This window comes from Ambystoma mexicanum, chromosome 2p, assembly GCF_040938575.1.
Source record: "Ambystoma mexicanum isolate Mex_15411 chromosome 2p, UKY_AmexF1_1, whole genome shotgun sequence".
NCBI lineage: Eukaryota > Metazoa > Chordata > Amphibia > Caudata > Ambystomatidae > Ambystoma > Ambystoma mexicanum.
The window spans coordinates 1,000,801,569-1,000,829,342 of NC_090923.1; the positions used below are offsets into that span (position 1 = coordinate 1,000,801,569).

Genomic DNA, 27,774 nt, shown 5'->3' on the forward strand with positions numbered 1-27,774 from the left:
AACCTGGGTTAGAATAAAAATAAATCCTCAAACAGAAATTCTATGAAAAAGGGGACAAGGCCGATGCACTACTAGCCGCCAGACTTAGAGAACAAAGGGAAGAGCGCAGGGTAGAAGAAATAATTGATGACAACCCCTCCACGACTCACACTCCTCACACCATCCCAGAGTGTTTTGCCAATTTCTTTGAGACCCTATATACCTCAGAAACAACCCCCGGACAATTAGACACCGACTCCTACCCATCCCCAATCAACATGCCCAAAATAACATTCAGAAGCCGAGCTGCTCGACTCCCCAATAGTTGAAGAGGAAGTCCAAGATGCAATTAAATGGTTAACCCTAAGCAAATCTCCAGGGGAAGATGGCTATATAGCCGGCTTTTACAAAACCTTTAGCAAGCAACTAACACCATTTATGACTTAACGAGATACTAGAAACAGGAGAAGCCCCAGACTCCTTCAAAAGAGCACTGATAACTGATCCCCAAGGACGGGAGAAACCCTAAACATTGTGGATCATACCGCCCTATCTCCCTTCTCAACCTTGATGCCAACATTTATACTAGGGTGTTGGCTGCTAGATTACGAAGAAATATTAATGCCCCAGCTAATACACTCTGACCAAGTTGGGTTTATATTGGGAAGGCAAGGGGCGGTCACCATGCGCAAAACACTCCAACTCGTTCACACATCGCACGCCCTCCCCGATAACCCTGCCCTTTTATCGATAAACGCAGAGAAAGCTTTCGACAGAGTGGAGTGGGGATTCCTAAGAGCGGTCTTGTGATAAGTAGAAATAGGGCAGAGATTTAGAAAGGGAATACAGGCGGTATAAGTATCCTCCAAAGCATCAATATTTGTAAATGGAGAATACTCCAGATGGTTCGAACTGAAGCGCAGAACCCGACAAGGTTGTCCACTCTCTGCAATTCTCTTTGCGCTCTCCCTAGAACCCCTAGCACAAAAAATGAAACCTGACCCCATGGTAGAGGGTATGCGACTTGGAGCAACAGAATATAAGGTAGCACTCTACGCAGACGATATACTACTGCACATAACCAACCCTTCCATCCCCCGTACCTTTCAATTATTAGAAGACTATGGGCAACTCTCTGGGTTCAAAGTGAATAAGACTAAATCGATACCATGTCCCCTTCAGGGATCCAAAGAAGAAAATGAAACCAGATTCCCCCCACTAGGCCTCAAGATTGAACATTCTTCATTGAAATACTTAGGCATACAGACCACCAAAACTCTGACTAACCTATATGAGGCCAATTTCCCTCCCCTTCTCGCTGCTGATCTGAATAAGTGGAACAAACTCACAATTTCGTGGTTAGGGCGAATTAGTGCCGTTAAAATGGTATGCCTCCCCCGATTCCTGTATCCCTTCCAAATGCTACCTGTTGAGATACCAAAAGGATTCTTTATTGAGGGCAAAAAGAATATGATAAGGTTCCTCTGGCGGGGGAAGAAGGCGAGAATCCCATAAAACACACTAACACTTCCCAAAGACAAAAGGTGGAGTAGGGCTCCCTGACCTACAAACTTATTACAAAGCCACCCAGCTACACATTCTAATCCCCCACTGTCGAGACCCCAAAAACCTCCAATGGATTCAAATGAACAACCATTACTTATCACCAGCTACGGTATCAGAGCGGCTCTGGGCCCCGCATAAAAAGCTCCAACATACACTCAAAGGCCACCCAATACTAAGCACCATATGGAGTATATGGCAAATAGGCAAAGAAATGCGCAAGACTTGGCCATCCCCGCTCAGCCATCTACTGTCCCAGGGCATAAACAACCACATCCCCAATGTAGGAAGGTTCCAATCATGGTATGAGGCGGGCCTGGAGAGGGTGGGGCAGCTGCAGAGAAAGGATTCCTTCATCTCACTCCCGGAACCGACTGAGGCCTTAGGAATAGGCCCACTGTCCACTTTCCAATACATACAGATAAAATGCGTTCTAACGAAACTGGAAGGATAAACTAAAAAGTGACCTTACCCCATTTGAAAAACTCCTAGATTCCAAATCCGAAATGAAGGGCCTCATATCTGCAATGTACAAAGAACTAATGGAGGCAGGAGATGGATCCACGGACCTTCTGAGAAGTAGATGGGAAAAAGACATAGTGGACGAAATAAGCCCTGACCAGTGGGAAATAATGTGTAAAGCGGCATCCAAAATGTCCATATCTAACCAATACTAACTCCATGCCATTAAATTATTACACAGGTGGCAATATGATCCACTGAGGCTCTCCAAAATGTTCCAAACAATGAGTCCAAGATACTGGAGAAAATGTGGGGAAATAGCCAACTACTGGCACATGTGGTGGAGTTGCTCGCACATAAAAGGTCTTCTGGGATGAGGTCCTGGGTTGGATCAAAGAAATAGACGGTATACAAAGAGTTGCCGACCCTCACTTGATCCTATTTGGGCTAGAAAAGAATGAAGACGATTGGAACAGAATCAAAGGACTGATCACCCCCCACCCAGCTAATACTGGCAGCTTGTGCCTTACTGGTAATGAAATGAAATCCACAAATATTCTGGGAAAAAACGAGTGGATCAATATAGCTTCCAACATCTACACAATGGAAATGATCACAGCCTCTCTGCACAACAAAGCTTCGCAATGCGAGACTATGGATGGACTTCAAAAATAAATACCTTGAAACGACTTCAAAATCCCAATTTGACGAACCTCCCGGGACTTAATGCAAGTCGGAGGGATCCATAGATGAATAGGAAGACAGCTCAGATCTCTCAACTCAGAAACCACCACATCAGTAGAACTATGACCACTTTTTCCCACACAAATACAATATTCGTAAGATGTCTGCTCGACCAACGGGGGGATGGGTGGGGGGAGTGGGGGTGAGTGAGTGCAAAGTTTCTTTTGTTAACTGTTACATTCAGAGAATGAAGTCACGTTTAAAAATGTTTGAAAGTATAACAATGCTATAAACTCTGCTCTCGTTATGTAACCATGAGCTAACACTATGTACTATATAATGTGAAATCTTCTGTTCAAAATCAAATTAAAGAAATAAAATAAATAAAAAAGAATTAAAATAAAAAGGAATTTGTGGAATCCCATAGCAGAACCATAGTTCCATGTAGTAGAAAATCCACTACTACCAGAAAGACTTTCAAAGATGTTCAGAAAACTCAAATGTAAAAATAAAGAGCTTAGACCTGAAACAGGACAAAGAAAGTTTAAGAGTAGTAACTAATCTAGACAAATTGTATAGAGGCAAGAACACACAAGCTAGATTTGGATAATAAAACATAGATAGCAATAACACGTTTCCTCGTCCTTTATGTAGCCTACCACCATTGTCTTCGTTCTCCCACACAGTCCTTTTCTTCTTAGCTATGTCTCCCTGCTAAGCAGTAGCGTCAATGGGGATGTTTGGGTGTCTGGGTCCCCCCTCTGAAATCCTGGCGCCCCCACTTGTCCCTTCCCCCTACCTCAGCTGGGCTGCTCTCTCTGCACTGTCAACGCAACACAGGAGCTGAAAACAGGATAGTGTACCGTTCTGCAGAAATAGATGGTGAACCCAGGCTGTCATAAGTCTTCATAAGCACAACATTTAAAACAGTTCAGCTCCCTATGCAGCTAAGACCAGCACCTCCAATCAGAATGGAGCGCACGAAACTGCTAATGACGAGCCATTAGTCACTGAATGGTTTCGGGTCTACATTCTGATGGGTGGGGAGGTGCAGTGGGGTGAGGGTAGTTAGTGTGCACAAAAGCCTCTCTGCAGGAGTGCTTGTGATGTCACATTCCCTTTCATAGGCGCCCCCCCTCACTTTTGTCTGTGGCCCCCCTACTTTTGTCGTTGGCCCCCTCTGTGCCCCTCCTAAATTTGATTCCTGGTGACGCCACTACTGCTAAGTCACCAACTACACCTGCAGGTAGTTGCATCGACATAATACATCCAATGGGACAAGGACTTGGTGCCATAAAACCACTATGTTGATTGAAGCAGTATAAGAATTCTTTTAGCATAACAGGTTCAAACAAAACTAAATGTACACAAGCACGATTTTCTCCATCCTAAAAGTGCTATGAAAACATTATTGCCCCCAAAAACATAACCCTGGGATTTGTATACTCCTCAAACGTAACACCCAGCCTTGCCATCTCAACAAATGTATTATAAGCACATGAATGTGTTGCAAAGTACAGCGAAACACCGTCAGATCACCTTAAGATCGATTTACCTAAGGATCTACAAAACAAGCCAACAAAAACACTAGTTGGAAAGGTTAGACTAACACAAACATCAGCCAGGACCACACACAGCTTTCTAGATACCAGTGAGACCTAAAATTACTGCCAGTCAGCCAATTTTAGATTAAGGTTCTCTTGCAAATTAATGAACACACATGACATTTTGGTTCATTTTAACCAAGTGTCCTGATCTGGGTGGTGGTTCAAATAATTGAGTATTCGGAGTTAGGACCGACATGAGAGCTCTAGGCATGCGCCATTTGGGAATGATGTGGAGGGGGCTTCTCCAGAAGTATAATGTAAATGGGAGTTAAAATGAAGACTGATGGGAAGAGGAGCCAGATTATGTGGCAAAGTGAGTTGGGAGGGTGGCAGAGAAAAACATATGGTAAAAAAATGCGCGAGTGGGTGAGGGCACCGTAATAGTGAAAACAACTGGGAGATAGGAAGAGGGAACACGTTTTCAAGAGGTGGGGCTGGATCTCAAGAGATGCAGTGGGCGTGTGGGATATCAAAAAGGGGCCAGATGACTGGCAGTAGGCGTGCTCGTTTTCAAAAGGGGTAGGTGAGTGGCAGGGGGCGTGTGTGTTTTTAAAAGGGGACATATGAGGGATTGGCCGTGTGCGGGATTTCAAAAAGAGCTCAGCCTGGTGAGGGGTAGTATGCGTGTGAGATTTCAAAAAGAGACTGATGAGGTTTCATTGAACATTTCAAAAGGGGCCGGTTTCAAGAGGCAAGGGAATTGCAAGAGATCTCAAGAGAAGGAGGTGGATGCACTAGGAGTCTCGGTGGGCTCAGAGTCAGAATAAGCTACTTGTCTTGACTGGGCCTGAAGAAGAAACCGGATAGGTGCAAGTAGGGTAATACGAAGCAGCCAGATCATTGGGTCTGACCGGGGGGGGGGAGGAGGAGGAGGGTCCTCATGGTTTGGTTGGGAGATCCTCTGTAAAAGGGCCAGGATACAGAAAGACGGGAGTAAGCTTTACAATGGAGGGTGGGGGACCTACATACATTATCATCAGGCCAAGTAGTATCTAAAAAAATAAAATCGGAATCCGGCCGGGGAGGGGGAATGCCAGAAAGAAATGTCTCTTTTACATTCTAGCGATGGGGAGGCTTGGGTTTGGAAGCTTTTATACATATAGAAAGCAAGGACTCGTACCGGCGGGAAACGGGCGTTGTACTTCTTCTTCTTGCTCGGCATGGCGCCCCCTGCCTCACACTCAACAAACAAGAAGCGGCTGCCGGTGCCGCCACACGAGCCTCTGCAGCGCCGCCGCCTGCAGGACGGAGCCGGGATCCGCGGGGGTCCCAGCGCCGGACACGCACTGAAGAAATAGAAAACAGACTTAAACGGGAAAGTAGCTCGTTCTTGTCTTCCGCCTGGAAGTGCCACAAATGTGACCAATCTGAAGGCGTGATCTTTGCCGGGGTCTTTTCGTCACAATAGCGGCCGACTTCTGTCAGGAATCCAGAGAATGCTCCAGTCTAGTTGATGAAGTGCGGCCATGTTGGAACGGGATCTCCATCGTACCTCAAACGCTTTAAGTGGTCTGAGAAGCCGAGGTGAGACGGAATTGGCCATGCTGAAAAGAGGGGAGTCTGTTATTATAAAACAAGGTCGTGTTTAGTGTTGTCTATTACATCACTTATGCGCCGAATCTATTGCATTAGAGTACAGCTATATAGAAATAGCATATTTGGAGGCATACAAAGTTGTAGGTGCTGTTTGGTTCCCCCGCCCACTGACTACCCAGATATTGTGAATTAAGTCCTGGGCTCGTGCCAAAGTCATGTGTGTGGGGGCGCATGGGACACGTATCACCAAGTTGATGAGAGGCGCGCACGGCTGCCCGTGTGCCAGTTAATACCTAGCAATGAGTCCTTGTGTTGTGTGTGGGCTTCTGGGTTTGACTTCGGCCCCGGCCCTTTGCTGGAGTCCGGCCCTTTGCTGGAGTCCGTGACACTATAACAACTGATGACGAGGATGGGATGCAGCCCCCCGCTGATCCTGATACCCAGGACACGGCCTACTCCTGCCGCGCCACTGCTGCGCAGCAAAGGTTGCTCCCAAATGGGGGAGTTTGAGTGAGGCATCTTGGTGCTCCCTATTGGGGGAGTTCGCTGGCTCCATTCTATGACAAGACCGGAGGCGAGCATTATGCTTCACTCTTATTGCCACTTCCAATAGCAGCCAAAATTTTAAAACTGAGAACTTCAAAAAATGTAAGTTTTCTTTTGTTTTGGCAAACACAACTTCAAAATAGAAGGAAAACAGTCTATACGACCCAATCTTCAGAAAAAACTACAATCCCCCACAATCCTGCAAGGTCCTTGTAGTTTTGACCTCCTCCTTAGAACCAATCCGTTGCTGAATCAGTCCCTGTCTCACTTCCTGTCCCAGACTCCTTCCTCTTTGCTGCTTCCTGACAGATAAATCGTGTTTCTTTAGTGTTCCCTAATGATGTTCGGTTAATGTGAGTGTTTGGGACTGACAATTGCAGAAGTACGTTGTGCTATTGAGAGCGCAGGGTTTCCTTCCAGCTAGTTGCGGCCCGCTCGGTGTTGACGTGTAGTAGGGATGTAGATAGATGGAAGCGCCGGAGCCGCGAGTCATATTTCTCGCTGTAGGCGACTGGAGCTTCCCCGCGTTAGTTTAGGTGCAAGCGCGACAATATAAAATATTGTTTCGAGTCGCTCGCGCACGACCGTAGAGTAAAGCACCCAGCTTTCCGGTTGCGATCACGTGATTTGGCGTATTCGCGCATGCGCGGATCGCTTTTCATAGCGACTTCGGCGCCAGAGACATTCTGAAGCTCTCGCCCTATCTGCCCTCTGCTAGGCATAGGCAATTGGCACCATAAAAAAAAAGGGACATAAAAAAGAATAAATAGTAATATTAAATAATTAAAAGAGAAGATACTGAGCAAGAGATGGAGGAGGCTACTCCAGATTATAGTGAGGAGTGGGAGGCAGGCAAGGACCTGTCTCTTAAGTTTTAAAAGGGTCCTAGGAGATTCGCTGGCGATGGCGGTATCGCAAGGTGTGAGACCCATCCAGGATCGCCTACAGGCGCTGGAATCCCTCCTCACAACTTCGGTCCCTAAACGGAAAGTTAGAGAGCTTAGCCCTGGTGAGGGCACGTCTCGAGGCCTGCCGGAGAAGCAGGCAGCTGCAAGTAAGGGGGTGGATAAGACCCGGAAGAGGCCCCACTCTTCTACCCCCCCCGGTCAGATGTCTGGAGTGCAATCAAAGCCCCAAGAGGTTGCCGACCCTTTTAATAAGCTGAAAGCGGCTTTTCTGGGTAGAACGGCGGTGCCAGACCTCAGACCCCCTACCCAAGGGGTGTTAAACACAGGGGACACCGAACGAAGAGGGCGGAGAATACTCACAAGAAGAGGAGGAGGAGGTCGAGGAGGACCTCAACGATGAAGACAGGGTGGACAGCGAGGGCACAGTGTGTCAAGACACAGAGGAAGGGGAAGAAGTGGATGACATGTTCGATCCAGATAGCATAAGGCATCCGAGGTCCGCTGATTGGATTCCTTCCCCCAGAGTGGCGCAATATATGGCCCCAAGAATTCGTAAACTTCTGGAGAGAGAGGTGCGTTTCCGGATGAGAGCAGAGTGCCCGAGGCCAGAGCTTCCGGATAAAGTAATGGAAACACCGGAGCTGGATGCTTAAATGGTCACCTTTGTGACTTAAGGCCACAAAGGATGTGAGACGAGGTGTAGATTGCGCCTGGAAGTCCTACTAGAACAAAGTTTTGGATATGGCGGGCCCCTCGCCAAAATTATGGACCTGGCCGAGAGGGCCAGGGACACAGGTGTTCCGGTGGATCCAGGTACGCTCGCCAACTGGGCACAGAAGGCGGTCTGCTTCCTCGGAAATGCTAGCAGTGCTCTCTCAGCTGAGAGGCGTAGGAGTTTGTTGATCAAGATCGATAACAAGTTAGGGGACCTCGCCGGTTATGAGGCAGGCCAGGCGGCTAAAGGCCTTTTGTTGGGAGAGGCGTTTGTTAAGGAAATGTCCCGTTTTGTAGGGACATATACAGCGCTGGAAAAAGCGCAATCGTCCATTCGTAAAATCTTTCCGGGGCGAGTTTTCGCCGGGACCGGCCGCTACAGGGGTAGCACGGCCAGTCGTTCCTTTACCAGACGGCCCCAAGAGCCCAGGTCACAATACTGGGAGAGTAGAAAACCCGACGCCTTCTTTCCTGCCAGAGGGAGAAGTTTCCGTGGGAGAAGAGGCAGAGGAAATTTCCGACAGCCCAGTTCAGCCGGAGGTAAGAGTTCAGAAAGAGGTCTACCCCAGAGTTGGGGGGCGCACAGCATTGTGTATAGACAAGTGGCGCGCGATATCAGGCGATGCTTGGGTCTTGCAAGCCGTAGTGGGGCTAGAGCTGGAGTTTGTGAGTGTGCCGCGTCAGGACAAGGTGCCGTGCAGGATGAGAATGTCCAGGGAAGAGGAGTTGTTACTGGAGAGAGAGCTGTGCGCGCTAGTAGAGAAAGGGGCTATAGAGGAGTGTTCCGACGAGTGTGTCGGTTTTTACAGCAATATGTTCCTGATCCACAGGAAAGGGAAGTCAAGGCCGGTAATAAACTTAAAGGAAGTGAACAGGTGGCTGATTTACAGACACTTCAAGATGGAGGCCATTCACCTCCTAAGAGATTTGCTTCGCAAAGGAGACTGGTTAGCGCGACTAGATTTGAAGGACGCCTATCTCACCATTCCCATAGGTTCAGAGATTATCTCAGATTTGTTTGGAAAAAGCGAAGTTGGCGCTTCACATGTCTACCTTTCGGTCTAGCCTCAGCGCCCTGGGCTTTCACCAAGGTGGTGATGCCTGTGGCGGAAGCTATCAGGAGCAGAGGAATCAGAATTATTGTATATCTGGACGATATTTTGATTCTCGCCAAAAGCAAAGGGGTCTTGAAGGAGCAGGTCAGTTGGGTCTGCAATCTGCTGTCTTCTCTAGGGTTCTTGATCAATCAGGAGAAGTCGGAGCTCGATCCGAGACAGAGGATGGAGTTCCTGGGGTTTGTAGTAGATACCAGGAAAGCTACATTAGAGTTGCCCCTGCAGAAATTGAGAAGTATAAAGAAGGAGCTGACATTAGCATTGGGAAAGGAAGTAATTTCTTTACGAAGTTTAGCGCGATTAGTAGGTCTTCTGACATCTTCTATTCAGGCAATATTTCCGGGGCCTCTACATTATCGAGCGCTCCAGAGGTTGAAGATCAGACACCTGCAAGAGGGTCTAAGATATCACCAACTAGTTCCATTGGACGAGGAAGGAAGAGTAGAGCTGAGATGGTGGCTTCAGAATATTGAAGCGTGGAATGACAGGGCCATCTTCGGAGACGTGCCGGAGATGATTATAGAGTCGGATGCGAGCAGAACCGGTTGGGGCGTCAGGTGTGGTCAGATACAGACAGGGGGTCGATGGTCAGAAGAGGAGCTGAGGCTACATATAAATTGTCTAGAGCTATTAGCAGGTTCGTTCACGGTGCGAACGCTAGCAAAGGACAACGTGAATTGTTGCATCCTATTGAGAATGGACAATATATCAGCTGTGCGTTATATAAACAAGTTGGGGGGTACGAAATTGAGGATGCTAGTGGAGATAGCGAAGGATTTTTGGCATTATTGCCTACAAAGGAGGCTAGTGGTGACGGCGGAGTATCTCCCAGCAGTCCAGAATTCCGTAGCGGACTGGAACTCCAGGTACCTATCAGACTCCAGCGACTCGAGGTTGCACAGGAGAGTGTTCGAGCAGTTGCAGGAGCTATGGGGGCCGATGGAGATAGACCTTTTCGCCTCCAGGCTGAACACGCAACTACAGAAATTTTACAGCTGGAGGATAGACCCAGAAGCGTTAGGGACGGATGCATTCCCACACAGTTGGGAAGGTGTTCTGCATTATGCATTTCCTCCCTTTGTAATGATAATGAGGACCCTGGCGAAGGTACTTCGGGAGTGTGCGGAGGTAGTCATAGTGATGCCGTGCTGGAAATCTCAAGTTTGGTTTCCGACTCTGATGGAACTTTCCTCGGATTTTCCGAGGTTGATTCCATGGGAAGCAGACCTGCTTTGCAACCCGTCAGGTCAGAGACATCCCTTAGTTCAGAAGGGAGAGTTGCGGTTGTTAGCCTGCAGGATTTCAGAGAAGGTTGGGATCTGCCAGGCCTTTCGAGAGAAGCTGCAGATTGTATCAGAGATTCATGGGCTCCCTCTACCCTTAGGAGCTATCATTCCGCTTGGGAGAAATGGGCATGTTGGTGTCAGCTGCAATGTATTAATCCCATTTCGGCGCCTTTAGTGCAGGTGCTAAATTTTCTGGCAGAGATGGCAGCAGTTGGTAAAGCGTTCAGAACCCTGGGGGTGTATAGATCTGCTATTTTGGCGGGACAAGAGAGGTTCTAGGGTCGACCTATCGGAGAACATCCCGCAGTGGTGCGACTTTTGAGAGGAGTGAAGTTGAGGAAACCGCCAGTTCCCAGATACTCAGTCATGTGGGATGTTGAGAAAGTCTTCCGTCTATTCAAACAGTGGCCGGACAATGGTCTTTTGACAGCTAAGCATTTATCGGGGAAGTTAGCAATGCTATTGTCTTTAGTGTCTTGTAGAAGGGTTTCTGATGTGAAAGCTTTAGAAGTGGATAGAAAGATTTTCTATCCTGAGGGAGTAGCATTTCAGATTGCGCAGAGAACTAAGAGCGCTTCTTCGATCATATCATATCCTTACTTCCCAGAGGAACCCAAGCTGTGTCTGGCGTGTTATATTAAAGAGTATGAGAGAGTGACAGAAAGTGTGAGACCGGCCGGAGTGCGGCAGTTGCTTATAGCTCGTAGGAAGCCCTTTCAAGCCATAGCGACAGCCACCATTTCTAGGTGGGTTCGGGAAGTCGTGCTGGGCTGGTGTTGACTTAAACATGTTTGGAGCGCATTCAGTGAGGGGAGCAATGGCTTCCAGGGCTTTTGCAGCTGGGGTGTCTTTGCATGATATTTTGAAAGCACCAGATTGGTCTTCAGAATCTACATTTAGGACTTTTTATTTCAAACCAGTAGATTATTTGGCCAAGATGGTGTTGGAGAGCTTTGAACAAGCATAATGCTCGCCTCCGGTCTTGTCACAGAATGAAGATTACCAAGGCGACTAGCGCGGGTAGTCTTGATTCTATTAAAGACACGGAGGCGAGCATTATTCCCGCCCTTGTACGCGAGGAAGGGGAATGATGGTATAGTGAGCACTTTGATATTAATGTTGATGACTTAAAGCAAGAATGTTAATATGTTGGTATTAATCTGGTTATTGTGTTGATGTCTTGTAAATAGAGATTGCGTACTCCCGCACTAATACTGTATTTCTGATTTGGTTCTAGGAGAAGAGAGCAAAAACAGTTGAGAAGGAAGGTGTCTTGGAGGAGAGAAGCAAGCATTGAGTTTGAAAAGTTTGGGATAACAGTTCCAGTTATGTCGCAGAAGTTTGCAATCTGGTTCGAACCATCAAAGAAAGAGGAAGGAGTCTGGGACAGGAAGTGAGACAAGGACTGATTCAGCAGCGGATTGGTTCTAAGGAGGAGGTCAAAACTACAAGGACCTTGCAGGATTGTGGGGGATTGTAGTTTTTTCTGAAGATTGGGTCGTATAGACTGTTTTCCTTCTATTTTGAAGTTGTGTTTGCCAAAGCAGAAGAAAACTTACATTTTTTGAAGTTCTCAGTTTTAAAATTTTGGCTACTATTGGAAGTGGCAATAAAAGAGTGAAGCATAATGCTCGCCTCCGTGTCTTTAATAGAATCAAGACTACCCGCGCTAGTCGCCTTGGTAATCTTCATTATATGGCGACAGCAGGGCGCGTGGACGTTTCCGCTGCCGCCTTTTTTAAAACAGAATTTATCAGCCTCCCGTGTGGGGTAGCCAAACACTGCGGGTGAGGGAGACCCGCTGTCTTCGGAGTTCCCGACTGGCATACCGGCTGGAGCAAGGAGAAAGGAAGCAGCGCAGCACCTGCTGCTGCGTTGTTGGTGGGGATCTCCTGCCGCCGCAGGGAGAAGAGGACAGAGAGCACGACCGAGGCACGCTTCATTGAAAAGTCTCCCGCCTGGGGGAGAAGAAGAGGATGGCGCAACCCAGACACGCCGCCATCCAAACTTGCGCTGGGGGGCGAGTGCGAGCCCGGCTTCCACCGTATTATCTATTAAATAATGTCTGCCTGGAGAGAGAGGACGCAGTCGATGCCGCATCGAGATAATGATAACTCCTGCCTGGGGGAGTAAAGGTGGCATGGCTCTTGCCTCCATCTAATCACACCAGAAGCTCCTGCCTTGGGTAGAATGGGGGGGGGGTCTGCCACCCACTACAAGTGATACCCGCCTGGGGGTTGGCCAACTAACTCTTGCCTGGGGGAGCCTTGCTCAAACTCCCCTAGGCCGGCCCACTACCACCAAGACCTGCCACCCTGCAAGCTGGACGGCCATTGTGCCAGCAATGACCCATCTGCGGCCCTCCATGGAGAAGGTGCACGTGTGGCTGGGCCTATATGGGGGTGAGTAACACTCTGCTACCCCACTAACACATAGGAGCACCGCAAGGTCCGACGCAAGCTAAAGACACTCCTGCCTGGGGAGATTGAATGGGGCACGCCCTGTCCGCAGCCGGCAGCCATTTCCCCAGGGATTCCAGGTGTGGCACGACCAAGTTCGCTGCCTGCTGCCATCCAGACCGAGAAGCTGGAACGTGACCAACAGCGGGCTACCCCTGCCACCATCTTATGAACTGCAGCCGACGTGGCCCCCGGTGTACCCGGGTGCGGCTTTACCAGCTTGCCCCAAATGCAAGGACTAATAAAAGTGTAACCAATATATGATAGTAAGGTGTATGTAGTTATATGTAATGTAAATATTTGCCATGCATGTACTCAAACTTACATCGAAGTGTTGCATCTTGTGGTTTGAACATTTACCCTTGGCATCGGATGTTGTGACTTAAGCCCCTCCCTGGCTCGTGCCAAAGGCATGTGTGTGGGGACATGTGTCACCAAGTTAATAAAAGTTGTGCACGGTTGCCTGTGCAGCAATTAATACCCTGCAATGTATCCATGTGTTGTGTGTGGGCTCCTGGGTTTGACTCCGGGTCCCGGCCCTCTGCCAGAGCCTGGACACTATAACGCCAATGGCCATGCTAATCCCTATGGACATTCTCATCCACTTCCTGCCCCGCTCCCCAACACATCCTCCTGGGAACTTTTTGAGCTAACTTTATCAAGACTTGCTATCAAAGTCCTTGCTACAAGTGACTTTCAGTGTTTTTTTTAAACCAGTCTTCTGAGAGATAATGACTTCATTTGAGCTGTAAAAGTGCTACTGGTGTAATAAAAATGTCTTAACCAGGTTTGCCTTCAGCCACTCTATTTATAACCAATGTACCTGTCCTTCACTGGAGCCTTGTTAAAAATAAAGCATTGGCAAAGCGAACAGTTTTGGCTTGTCCATAAGTAATATGCATTTGCCAGGCACTGCTTTTATATGCCGCCAAGGAACTTGCACCATTTTGCGCTGCTATCATCAATGGTCTGTTAGTAACACCATGACAGTGGCTGGCAAAAGCCTTTACCATGCCTACACAAAAGCCAAAACTGTTAGCATTGCCAATGCTTGTTATGAGCATGAGAAGTAGAAGGATATTGCAAAAAATATACATGGGTACAAAACATTTTATATTCTGTTTAGTAGTGATCATTTTGTTTTTCATAAAACATACAATATAACCATACACTGTACCCAACAACACATACAAGTGCATAAGGGATCGAATCAGTCAGAACAAGATAAAAATAAAGAGTTAATCTCAAGCATACATCCTCATACCAAAAATACATTATCCTTAAAATGTATTACAATACCAAACATGCCAATCCTCCCGATTTAAGCGAGACTCCTGATTTTTTAATAAAAATGTTGCTTTTTAAAACTTTCTCCCGTCTAAAATAATTTGTACCCCATTGCAATGTTAAAATAAAATTATTTATTGTGTGCTACAGTTTTGAAAACAAACTTTTCACACGTTTAAGAAGAAAAGGAGAAAAAAGAAAAAACCTAGTACAGAATCCACTTCCACACAACAATACAAATTTCAAAAAACTATCTCAAATACAATTTTCAATAAGACAACATTTTAAAATTCATCATAGAAAGAAAAAAGATGTTTCCATTAAAAACATAAGAATTCATATCAATATTTCATTCAGTAGAAAACATTAGAATCAGAAAATGTTGCTATTATACAAAAACACATACTTAAAACACAGGATATGCATTCTAATATCTAAACAAAAAAGATCTTTCATTTTTAATTCCATTCTTCATTGCAGCTATTAATAAAGCTGGGGTTGGCTCACAAAGCAGAACATGCTAGAGTCTCACCTCGCCAGATATCTCTAGAGAAAGGTGAAAATGACCAAATAGTGTTTGAACATATCATTAATAAATGGTACAATGTTTCTATTGCCATCATACGGGAACAGCAAATTCGTTTAACTCTTTGGATTTTCTCTCTTGGCCCCAAAACTTCAAGTGTAGGAAATAAATTCATTTTTATACGCAGCCAGATTCGCCTTCTCCTTTTCGACAGGTATTTCTGTAGGATAGTTGTGGGGAGTTGCAGGATTGTATATCATAAATAAAGTGATTGGAAATTCTGTAATTTAGCAACATAGTTCTATTATCGATCCATTCAGTTTCATATAAACGTTTTTTCACTTTGTCTGGTCTACTCAGCAGAGTTAGCTGTTATCTCTAGACGGGCCAAGATCTTATCACATTTGTTTATCCATACAGAAAGAGGTTTACAGTTTGCAAGAGGCATCACAGTTTGTAATTTTGTCAACAGCGTACCAGCAGGAGGGTCTAAAAAGCCTTTGTAAAGCTGCAGATACCTGCAGTCAATTATTGCTTAGTGACCAATTCCACCATCCACACAGGAGAGTGCCCTGCCTGGGCTTTTTGTTTTTTGTTTATTTAAAAAGAATAAATGATGGGAGATTAGCCTCTGGAAAATATGTAGGGCCATTCCCACACATATTTTCCACGCTCACCACACAGCAGACAAATAGTCATGTACTCTGGGAGGACACAGCTTACCACCGCCGCCCTCCCCTGTCATGTGCAGCGGACACCCGACAGCTATGGGTACATTAAAAGCCTCTGGGTATGGGCAGCCTGATTAGCATTTCAAGGCCCCATGGATTAGCATCTCCATTGTTACACCTTGCTGGTGGCGGCAGCGGCGAATACGGAAGAATGTTAATTAGCAGGACTCAGGGAAGGCCTGGGTGCAGGAAGTGGCAATGGAGACCAGAGACCAGCACCTTTTTTGACTTGATTGCCTACGAGTTAGGCGTGACCATGAGCCTCTTATCTCTACCTCATCTGAGACTGGGAAACTAGACCCTTGATCATCAGTCATTTCATGTTGACATTCACCCTAGGCTTTGTCTCAGTGCTAAAAGAAGGCATGCCTAGGTTTGTGTGCTTACCAATATGATTAAACATATGAAGCCAAGAATTGTAAAGTTCTTGGACTCAACGAGATACCACTTGACGCATTACTCTGAATTATACACTTGACACGTGAGTTATGTTAATGTATTTAATATGAGCATCTATCTTCTGAGGGTTCTTATTTTCATTAAACAAGCTAAAGCAGAAGCAGACATAACATAACATCACACCTATAAGCAAGATTGCCATGTGGGCAAAGAGCATGTTTGAATAGATACATTATAGAACAAGTGGTGGTTTTAGTTTAACAGTATGTGTAACCTTTATGTCTCATGAAGCTATGCTACACTATACTACACACCATCAGTCTAAATGCACTCAGCAAGCCCCCATTCTTCACTCACATTTAGAGCAGAATGTGCTTCAAATGACACAACACCTTCTGGGGTTTGCTAGTTCTGCTTAGGTGGTCCTGGCTGTCTCTTTCCTGCTGCTGCTCGGCACAGGACTCCTCTGCTCTGCACTCCTCCCTGACCCCTCAGGCCTTGATGCACAGGCACGCCTACTGCTGTTGCTCCCTTCCCCTTTTGCTTGGGCTTTATATGTATGAAGGAACATGGTTTCCCTGCCCGTGTGCGTGGGTCATATCCGCTATCTGGAAGAGTAAAAGCCTAGAGCTGAGCGTGTCACTGTTCGCTGAGTTTAGGGCCCCTATGTAAAACTCCATAAGGTGGGTTTTTGCACCTCCAGTGAGTGCTTTGTACCCGTTCAGTGAATGCCTCCACTGTACTCTATGGCCGTTGGCTTTGCAAAGAGACATTTCTCTCACTTGTTACTTTGCAGACGTGCCCTTACCGGTGCCGGTAATCCCTTACCGCATAACGTGTAATGAGGCCCAATGAGTTGCTTGATAAATACATGAGCGCCTAGAAACATATTGTAGGTGCTACAACAAATCAAATAAATAACAGCACCACACTTCAAAATGGCCAACAAAAGTAATGGCCAACATTACTTAGTGTTACATTAATTACATTAGTGTTACTTACATTGCTAATTAATTAACATTAATTAGCAGTATGGCCAACACAAGCATAAATGAATACATGTATTTAACATTGAGGTATTTCAGGAGAAGTTCAATATATTGTAACTAGACCTAGCTAAGAATGCATGAATGAATGCATGTATTTAATGTGAGGTATTTACATTAATTCAAACTCCTTACTGGCAATAGTTTCAATGTAAGACAAGGGATTCCTTGAGAATCCAATTAATAACCAGCATAGCTTGGCTCCTGACTTTCTGACCCAATGGACTTTAGGCTGAGTGATCTTGAGCATGTGACCACATGTGTAAACCATTGACAGTTTAAATTGATGTTCTTTGAAGTAGACCAATATGTGAGTGCCTTTGTTACCCACAGTGATTTGCAAGTGGAGATCATCCAATACGTACAAATGCTGTGTGCACAAACTTGTACCTTGAGGTATAATGCAGTATATTTTCAGTTCTGTGGACCCTGATTGTGATGCCTGCAGTGGTGGATTTTACAGAATTTCGAGCATTCTGAATTCAGGATTTGCTGCTAACCTTCTTTTGATGTGCGTTCGGAAGCAAAGTGGTGAAGCAAACCAAATGTGCATGTCAGATTTCTGCCAGGACATGTGCATAAATTCATCATGATATGCACTCCTGGACCAGAGGTATCCATCACTTGTCTTGCCCGTGTAAGCTCCCTGGGATTCAGGGTTTGAGAGTAGGCATGTTTCATCTTGTGTGTGGCTTGAATCAGGCTTTATGACTGGAGGCTCAGCTGTTTCCTGCTGGTGTGTTGGTCCCACGGGAGACATCTGGTCATAGTCATCGTCTTCGTCATTTTCTGAGTGGTTTCCTTTTCCTTGACATACCCCCATGGCGAAGCATGGCTTCTGGGGGGAGAGGGGTTCAATGTAATCACAGTAGAACACTTGAGGGAAGAATCTCTGGATGCCACACACGTCGCTGTGCACGGACAACATTTTGGCCAGTCTGGTATGGAACAATGCAAGCCTGGATGATGAAACTCTGACGCCCATGTTCTTGGCATGAAGTAATTCCTTGACACACACCATGCATCTGGCAATAGCTGATACCGTTGACTTCTTCCTGAGCAATGAGAAAATGAAATGTTTTGAATTGAGCACATTGCTGGTACCCAAGGCGTCTGCATAGTTCACCTCTGAACCGAAAACGAGTTGCTTCAAGGCTCTTCGTGTTGCGAACATTCATGATTCAGTTTCTACAGGAACATAAAAGAGAGGTTCCAAATATTAGCAGCAGTCCACAACCCCAAGCACTTGGCGAATAAGTCAGTGTTCTAATGAATATGTCCAGCGTGGTGAACCCTTTTTGAAGAGCTCTTGTGGGCGTCATTGTTACCACAGAAAAACCAGTATTGATGCCAGTTACCTGTGAGCTATCAATTAAAGGGTGCATGGCCTCTTCCATTGTATCTTCAGAGGCTAGTAGAGATTCAACCTGTTTGACCACTGCAGAGTGTGCCTCAAGATAATCTTCACCGCTGCACACTTTTAGACGCATGTTTTGCAGCTGTGCCATATGCAAGCTCAATTTTGGATATTCTAATTGTCTTAATTTCGAACTCAGCCAGTGTAGGAATCTGAATTGTGATGGCCTAGGTGGATTTAGAATAAACACACAGCACTTAACGTGTGTGCTCACAGTAACCAGGGTTGGAACCCCAATTGCAACATGACAAACGGACTCATTGAATTGCACCAGAAATGAGCCATTAGATAAGCTGTGTACTTGACTGAAAAAATGCAATTGGTGCAACATGAAGTGTGAATTATGTGTTACTGTCACAGAAATTTATTGGCACAGCATGCACGCAAACCATGCGAGTATAGCCTTTGCATTCACGCAATGAGTACAGTGTTATTTCGGGACTTGAAGGTGACACACATGCATGTGAATAAGGCACAACATAATCTTCCCTGATCCAGGAGTCATTAACCAAGTGCAAATTACCCTAGGAATGCAGTTCCTGACAAATCATGGAAGGTGTCGTCTGAAGGGGAATATTTAACACACCATGCAAAATCCAATTAGTCAAGCCTGGTGTCCAGGTAGATGATGCTGCAAAACTCTTTGTAAGTACACTAAGCAACAAGAAAGTAGAGCCTGACATTGCCTGGCGTACTGCAACCTTGGACAAGTTAAAGGAGAGTTCCGGGACTTTTTTTTTATTGTCCCTACGGGTCGGCCATGTGTTTGTAAGCATAAATCGGTAGATCGTAGGAAACTTTCCTATGGACCTTACCCGACTTTTCGCCCATTATCGCACTCGAAATCAGCCTCCATTTTGTGATAATCCTATCATTCCGCCGCATCGCCCTGGCTCACCTGCCTTTGCGGCACTAAATCAAATCCCCCGCCCCTGAAACAGACTTTATCAAAACATTCATATTCCCCGCCTCTATCCGTGACGTGACTGAGCTGCGTAGGCAAACGCGCCCAGGCGTCTTCTACGCGACTCCACACAGACCCCGGAAATCAACACAGATCAGCTCACAATACAGCGCACCACAATTCGGAATATGAAACTGTACTTTGAAATCAAACCGCAAGATTGTAAATGTGGTAAAGTACATTTATTTGACATCAAATGTTTAGAGAATATTCAGCGATTTGCATTTTTATTTGCTCATGTTCCAAAAAGTTCGTATTGAGGAACGCGATGGTCCTTTGCTGTACACAGGGTCTTAGAGCATCTCACAATACAGCACCACAATTCGGAATGTGAAACCGTGGTTTAAAAGCAAACGGCAAGATTGTACATTTGTCAAAGTACGTTTATTGGACATCAAATGTTTAGAGAATATTCAGCGATTTGCATTTTTCTTTGCTCTCGATCCAAATTAGTTCGTCTTGAGGGAAGCGATGTTCGTGTGCAGTACACAGGGTGTTGGTTTACGATAAAAATAAGCTCTTCTGTCGCACTGATAATCGCATGGCTGTTCCAACAACGAGGCACTAGGCCACCACAACGGTAGGTATGTTGCATCTAACCGTTAGTACCGCGTAAGGGCATACTTGTACTTGGCGATCGTCCCATAAAATGGTCAGGGTGGTAACGTTGTTCACGCGGAGAAGCAACTGGCGGCTGTAGAAGCCGTCCGCCGGTGTCTGGTACTCGTGACACAGACAGTAGTGAATGATGTACCTAAAAACATAAAAAATGAAATTAGTCTCACCATCAGATCCTTATTAAAATTATTCATTTCATAGCGAGGACAGCGCTACTGGGTGTACACAAGTGTTTAAAGGCGTGGCGAGGCATGGAGGGGGGGGGAGTGGAGTACAAGGTAAGTAGCATAAAATAATAAATAAATAGGGCCAGCTGGTGGCAAGTGCAAGGTAAGTGCAGAACAAGTGCTGGGAAGGGGGGGCTGTAGGATACTGAGACAGTCCCCCAGTGCAGGGGTTGACAGGGAGGCAGTGCAGGTGGAGAGTGGAAGGGCCCAGGACCGAGGTCGCAGACAGTGGACCAGTTGTAGCAGGGGAGAGGGAGAGAGAAAGCAGAAGCAAAGAGGAAGGTTTTGAGGTGCTTCAGTAAAAGCAAATGTTTCTCCTCCAGATAGTGCGCGGTAGAAAACACTATGCCACATAGAACGAACAAGTACAACTGAACCCGTCTTTAAAGCCACTGTATAGTAATGAAATTGCGGTATAAACTCATCAAAAGTTACTTACATTATATTTGCATTTTCCATTGTGTCTCTGTGTAGGGCAGACCCGAAACACCACTCCTTCTTTGCCGACGTTACTTCTTCTAATGAACGTGGCTCATCGTTTCGTTTCTGAAATTTTATTCATTATCTTTTCTTAGTCTTTCAGGATGGTCCCGGCCTGTCAAGGTCAAATCACAATAGAACCTTATATTGGGTCGTGGGCCGTTCCGCCACCCGAGCAAAACATCAAAGCAGCTGACCTTCACTTTGAGCGAGCACACATTTCTAGTTAGCTCCAGTTAGTGTAAGGGCATCTTGTCTGCGTGCCTTTTTTTTTATTGTCCCTATGGGTCGGCCATGTGTTTGTAATACGGAAACATTCTATAATTTTTGTAAAAATGATTTATATTACTGTTTGGTTTAATTGCAATGGGCCTGCAACATGAGGAGACTCGAGAGAAGAGAGAACAGACAATCGAATTACAATCATTTAAACCGTGATGTGTATTTCTCAATGAGCTCTGCTTTAGGTGGACATGGAACAGAGGCAATGTTGGGTGGCAATGCAGTTGTCCCCTGCATAGGTTCGTTCACCACTCCATGTATGTGCCTATCGAGGACATCTACGATAAGTCTCTCAATAAACTCATATTGCATATCCTCAAACACTGGTTTGATCACCCATTGTTTACTTCTTTTAGTGAAGGCCTTATTGTAGCGAAGCGTCCCTAAAGTTCCGGTCGTCCTACTTTGTTGACGGCCAACATTATGGTTATGTGCCAAGACCGCTAGAAGAGTCCGATTTATCATGCCTTCCATGCCAAAATGCAATCTTTTGGGCCTGTACTTGAGGCACATATTGTGGAACACCTCCAAATCTCCTGTGTGGCAGAATTCCGTGAGTCCCCTCAAAGCTTTTGTTATAGTTTTATCAAATACAATCTTTTCAATGGCCTTGTGAGTGGGTGATGAAGGAATCAACCACTTCTTCTTCCGTGCCTCCTCTGTGGACAAATGGCCATGTTCACATTTGTGGAAATGCTCATTTGTCGACCATCGATGTACGTTGCTACAGTGCAACATTACTGACCGCCATTTTTCCAGTAGAATTTCCAACGACCCTTCACATGTTTTTGAGCTCCACCAAAGATGGTTGCTGATTGACTTGGACCACTGTGAAATACCTTGCATATCTTTTTTTTTTCCTGCAGCCGACAATTTTTTATTGATTGATTTTGCAAGATGCCAAACGTCAAATTGGTGATTTATATTTTTGTACTGTTCTCTCATTGTCTTGGCAATTGAAACGTGTCTGTCCGTGGCTATCAGGTCGATCACCATTCCCCGCGATTGTAGTTCTTGCAATGATGCTACAAAGCCAACTTTCTCCATGGCCACTGAGGATGTACTTTCTGACACCTGCACGACCACCGAACTCACAATTTTCTTACTTTCCATGTCCTGAAAGTGGTAGGTGCAGTACTTGGCTGAAAATCCTGGGCTGTCGCACTGTCCATCACCGGCTAGCCTGAACCGTTTGCCCGCGAATGTACTTTCAATAGACATTTTTTCCATTCTCCAAGCTTCGCTAATGGCTGGAAATAGATAATCGGTTTGGTATTTGTAGAACTGAGTTTTCGCAATGAAATGGATTCCCACAAACTGAAAGAAATACTCTAACTTTTTAAAACTTGAACCACTAAAAAGTGCGGCCGCTGCACAAAGTAGATTGCCTGCTGGCAGTTGCCCCAGCATGGGTTGTGCAGACCATGCGAACGGATGATATTGTGTACAGGTGGCATGTATTTTAAGGTTAGTGCCTCGAATTGCACGAGTCACATTAATCAATGGCTCCCCACATACTTCCCCACCAACCCAATGCCCACATTTCATCATCATAATAATATCCATCAAACAGCTATCGAATACAATGAATTTGGCCTCTTTCCTTATACTGTCACTCTGCATCCCAGCTGGTTCGGCCTGTAACGTTGAGGACATGTCACTCGCATGAAAGGTACAATCTCTGATATCGTCTTCCGCTATGCTGAGTGATATTGATGGTGTTTCATTGTCGTCCACTTCATTCTCTTCCATTGCAACATCTGTTCCTTGTCCGGAGATGGGAGAAAAAAACAATGTCTTCAACTTTCGCGTGCTCTTATTTTTTGCGGGTGTGGATTCTGTGAATTGATCTACGACTGCATCCAAACTACCAGGAGGACATTCACTATCAATGGCTGGTGGTGGTATAGCTCCGTTGTCAATCACTTCATATTCTTCCCATTGGCACGATGCATCTCCAGTCTCAAGTCCCTGCCAAAAGGTTTGACAAGCAACATCTCTCGTTCGCTTCACTGTCTGTGTAGATCTAGTTCTTACACCCACTCGCAACTAGAGGACAGATTAGAAAAGGGATGTTCAGTTTAAACACAACTTACAGTATTGAACTATTGACAGTGAAAGACAACATAATATAGTGAACAGGACACTAACCTTCTTTTGCTTTCTTTTCTTTGAAACTTTCTTTCCTCGAACTTCAACATCTGGACGCTGTTGCTCCGACTCGTGTGTGCATGTCTCCACTTCCTCTCGCGCTGCAACGACTATACTTTCATGATAAGCACATCCATCACTCACTGAGGCTCCATCGACTCGCTGAAACATAGAACTTTCATTAGTATGTATAATAATATTGAAAACACAAAATGTACTTGGGGACCAATACCCATACGTACATCTCAATAGCAAAACACGAATGAACGCATTGTGTAGAACATTCAAACGACAATAGTTCACGCATTGTTGATCTAGTTAGATTGAACTGTCAAGATCCATACCTCGGGCTCCGCATAGACTTCCATTGATGATATTATTGTAGATGACGCTTCAGCAACTCCCTGAAACACAGTAATTGCATTAGTATGGTTTTCTATTTTGTTTAAAAGAACATAAACTTTCTGCAGGCGTCAACGGCTCATCTAAATAGACCTGCACAAATGATCAGTTGTCTAAAATAAATAATGGATATCCAAATATGATTCGATTTGCTCCATCGTTGGAAGTGTCACCACCCAGAGATCTGCATCAACTACTAGGGGTGATGTTCTTGTTGAAGAAGCTCCGTCAGCTCCCTGAAACATAGTACTTGCGTTAATAAAGAAGGAAGTATAGCGGATGTAATCACGTCATTTGATCTCGCATGATTGATCTGTCAGTATCCATACCTCGAAATGCATAAGAACATCAAGGGACGCTGTAACTGCGGTGCACACTTCTGCAAGCTGTTGCGCCGACCCGTAACTGCATGCTCCCCCTTCCTCTTGGACTAATGCTCCATCGACTCCCTGAAACATAGGACTTTCATTAGTAATGAACACAATATTGAAAAAAGAAGACACATAGGAGGGCGACGACAGAAGGACATACCAATGGCTAAAAACGAAAGAAACATTGTGTGTAACAATCACGCTACAAGAATGCAAGATCTGATGATCTCCATCGATGGAACTGTCCGGAAACGTACCTCGAGCATCTGAGTGACATCTACGGTTGTCGTCAATGCGTTGGACTCCTCAGCATCTCCCTGAAAGACAGTACTTGCATTATTTTGGATAACAATAATTATAACTGAAAACAAAGACTAGAGGACGAGTACTGTGGTGTACCATTAGGTAAAATAATTACACGATCAATTAAAACTATTGATTTACATGCCTAAAACAAGTCAGTGTCAGAATAGCTAAGTATGATTACCCGATAGGCGCTTGAAGTGGCTGATGACTGCAATAACGACACGGATGGAGAATCTTCAGCCTTCATATTGAGTGGATACATAAATGGGGAAATTATTGTTAGCTAATGCTACACACTACCGCAATGCCGAGAGATAAATACGTAAACTTGACTCACCAGTGGAGGGATGTGGACGAATAGAGTGGGAATAGCGGTTGAGAGCAATTTTCGCCTCGCTCGCGGTGTTTTCGTCCTTATTAGCAATGATGTGGAGTACATGTCTGGGCTAAAGTGCCTGCTGCAGATGCGGTATCGATCACCCCTCTTGTCCGCAAAGACTTCTAGGACTCTACTTTCTATCTCAGAGGCTGGATATCCGCAATATCGGACCCATTCTCTTATCTGATCTATTGTCTTAGGGAAAACATGCATTATAGTACCTTCAGATTTGTTATGGGTCTTCGAAGGGCAACCGCCAATGGAACAGGCAGGCATTATGGAAAGTTCTGAAAAGTAAAGATCAACAATTCTCTATGAATACCAATGTGTTAAAACATTAAATGACACATAAAAGGTTCAATGCAAGGTCCGTTTTGGTTCTTGGAACTATACATGTTATTCACATGCGGATAAGTATTTCAATAACTTTCAAAAAATAGAAAAAGTAATTTGACTAAACTCAGAACATGTGACTAGTTCCTTGCATGTACTGTCGTGAACGAAAAGAAAACATGGATGCAATTTGATGACTACTAGCAAATAGATATAAATTAAAAAATTGGACGCAAAATGATTATGGTACATGGACTTACCTTGACGAACAAACAGTTAGATGCAGGGATCAGAGTAGTTTCTTGTCGTAGAACAGGGAGCAGTTCACAGGTTGCAAACTGACGAGTTTGCTCAAAGTGGTCACGGAAGTTCACAGAGACGAAGAGCAGATAACCAGCACCTTCACGGGTTGACTAGCAAAGCGCAAAGAAGTTCTCATTAGAAATATGAAGTGGGTTATAAAGAATTCGAAACAGGGGTGTGTTTGTGAATGAATGACGTGTATATGTCGTGGCATTATGCGGTCTGCAGGGGGCCGTCCAGCGTGAGGGGGGATGCTTGGCAGGAGACACGGGGTCTGGAGGTAGACATGGGAACAACAACCCATGCTCTATAGACCACTTTGAAGTGTACATGGTCTTTGGCACCTCTTGGCCTTTATCGCTCCCTGACAGCTCCACTTGCCAGCACAAGTACCCCGGTGCGAACTGCCTTTGATAGGGCGGGGGGTGGATCGGGGCGGTGGTCGTGCAGACAAGACACAGGAAGACTCGTGAATGGAGACACACTTATGTGGATTGCAGGGGGCCGTCCAGCGTGAGGGGGGATGCTTGGCAGGAGACACGGGGTCTGGAGGTAGACATGGGAACAACAACCCATGCTCTATAGACCACTTTGAAGTGTACATGGTCTTTGGCACCTCTTGGCCTTTATCGCTCCCTGACAGCTCCACTTGCCAGCACAAGTACCCCGGTGCGAACTGCCTTTGATAGGGCGGGGGGTGGATCGGGGCGGTGGTCGTGCAGACAAGACACAGGAAGACTCGTGAATGGAGACACACTTATGTGGATTGCAGGGGGCCGTCCAGCGTGAGGGGGGATGCTTGGCAGGAGACACGGGGTCTGGAGGTAGACATGGGAACAACAACCCATGCTCTATAGACCACTTTGAAGTGTACATGGTCTTTGGCACCTCTTGGCCTTTATCGCTCCCTGACAGCTCCACTTGCCAGCACAAGTACCCCGGTGCGAACTGCCTTTGATAGGGCGGGGGGTGGATCGGGGCGGTGGTCGTGCAGACAAGACACAGGAAGACTCGTGAATGGAGACACACTTATGTGGATTGCAGGGGGCCGTCCAGCGTGAGGGGGGATGCTTGGCAGGAGACACGGGGTCTGGAGGTAGACATGGGAACAACAACCCATGCTCTATAGACCACTTTGAAGTGTACATGGTCTTTGGCACCTCTTGGCCTTTATCGCTCCCTGACAGCTCCACTTGCCAGCACAAGTACCCCGGTGCGAACTGCCTTTGATAGGGCGGGGGGTGGATCGGGGCGGTGGTCGTGCAGACAAGACCCGTTTGCCGCAGGGCCTCACCAAGGAGAGGCCATCTAACTGAATGTAAGAGGATGGCTGCAGGATCTACTACATGGAATGCAGGGGGGTGAGTTTATAAATACCTCACCCTCCCAGGAGAATATACACTAGATTCATTTAAAAAATCAAAACAACCATTGTTAAAATATATGTTGGGCTTTATTTTAGATTTTAATTAAACATAAATAATAAACATTACACATTGTAAAGTTGAGGTTGCAGCACATCGAGGGAAAATCCGCGGTATTGTCCACTGTCACTGGGGAAATGTTGTCTAATGGCAAGTACCGCACAGGCAGGTATTACTCTCCGAACGCGGTGTCCGAGCCTCCCGTGAAGCCACCAAGTGAAGCAACGATAGGCCACCAGCCTGTACCACCTGTGAAAAAAAAAGATGCAAACTGTATTAAACTGACCAAACTTTCTTATCAATGTCGATTCAGGTAACACATGTCATTTTTCTTAGAAAAAAATTATATCTAGAAAATGCACTATATGGAACAAATTTACATGCGTTCGAATGATATGTAAATGTAATTTTATATGTGGGAGACGACCATGAAATAGTGGTGGCATCACTGACATCACAAACAGAGTATACTTACTCGTTACTCGGATTACGCGGACGAACAGTGCCGCGAAGTTCGTGCATAAGCACCATCATCATCCTCAACACGGTCCGTGAGAGGCAGGCTTCCCTGAACTCTGGCAGCTCGGTGATGCATTGCGGACTTTGCTCGCCTTCCTGCAGACTTTGCTCGCTTTCCGAAATGTAGGCCAAGCACCCGGAATTTTCACGGCAGCAGCAGTTCTCCTCCTCAGTTGGCATTAGCTCGCACCGATTGCACGTGCACCAGGTGGAGACGCCGTCCATGCGACATGGTCCAGGCTCTTCATCCGTTGACTGGTCCTCCCAACTGCCGTCCGAATCCCCATCGTTTTCGCGTGCTTGACTTTCCAGTAGTTCTTCCTCGGTGTACTCGGGCTCGTACATATACGGCATTATTGTGGCCATTGTGCGGTAAAGATAGTAAAATAATTTACAGAGATGGTACAGGTGTTCACACGGGCTACAAGCGGCGAAGGTAGCTGACCAGAGCACTGAAACGAGTCACAGAATACTCAAAGTAACACAGAGAGAGGAATGGAATCGAAAATCTGCTGCTGTGTGTTGTGAAACGGTCTGTTTATACTTATTGGGGAAAGAGGCGTCCTGCCATTTCCATGGCAACACGTCAATAGCTGAGGCGCAGCGATTGTTGACACGAGACGTGCTTGAAATGGGCAGTACGCGTCTGCTGATGTCAGGCTCAGGGGCGGGGGATTTGATTTAGTGCCGCAAAGGCAGGTGAGCCAGGTCGATGCGGCGGAATGATAGGATTATCACAAAATGGAGGCT

At 45.9% G+C, this 27,774-nt stretch overlaps 1 protein-coding gene and 1 long non-coding RNA gene across 2 annotated transcripts in view; one reads left to right on the plus strand and one right to left on the minus strand.

Annotated features, from left to right (window-relative positions):
- DRAP1 (DR1 associated protein 1) overlaps positions 1–5,547 on the minus strand; it is a 245,443-nt gene extending 239,896 nt beyond the window's left edge. The window contains exon 1 of the mRNA XM_069644811.1: positions 5,416–5,547. Coding sequence (XP_069500912.1) covers positions 5,416–5,457 — 42 coding nt within the window. The 5' untranslated portion in view covers positions 5,458–5,547. The remainder of the gene's footprint in view (positions 1–5,415) is intronic.
- A 158-nt stretch (positions 5,548–5,705) lies between these two features.
- Positions 5,706–13,646, plus strand: LOC138567008 (uncharacterized). The gene is made up of 2 exons (XR_011302082.1): positions 5,706–5,819; positions 11,638–13,646. It is a non-coding gene; the product is annotated as an uncharacterized lncRNA (long non-coding RNA).
- Positions 13,647–27,774: the final 14,128 nt, after the last annotated feature.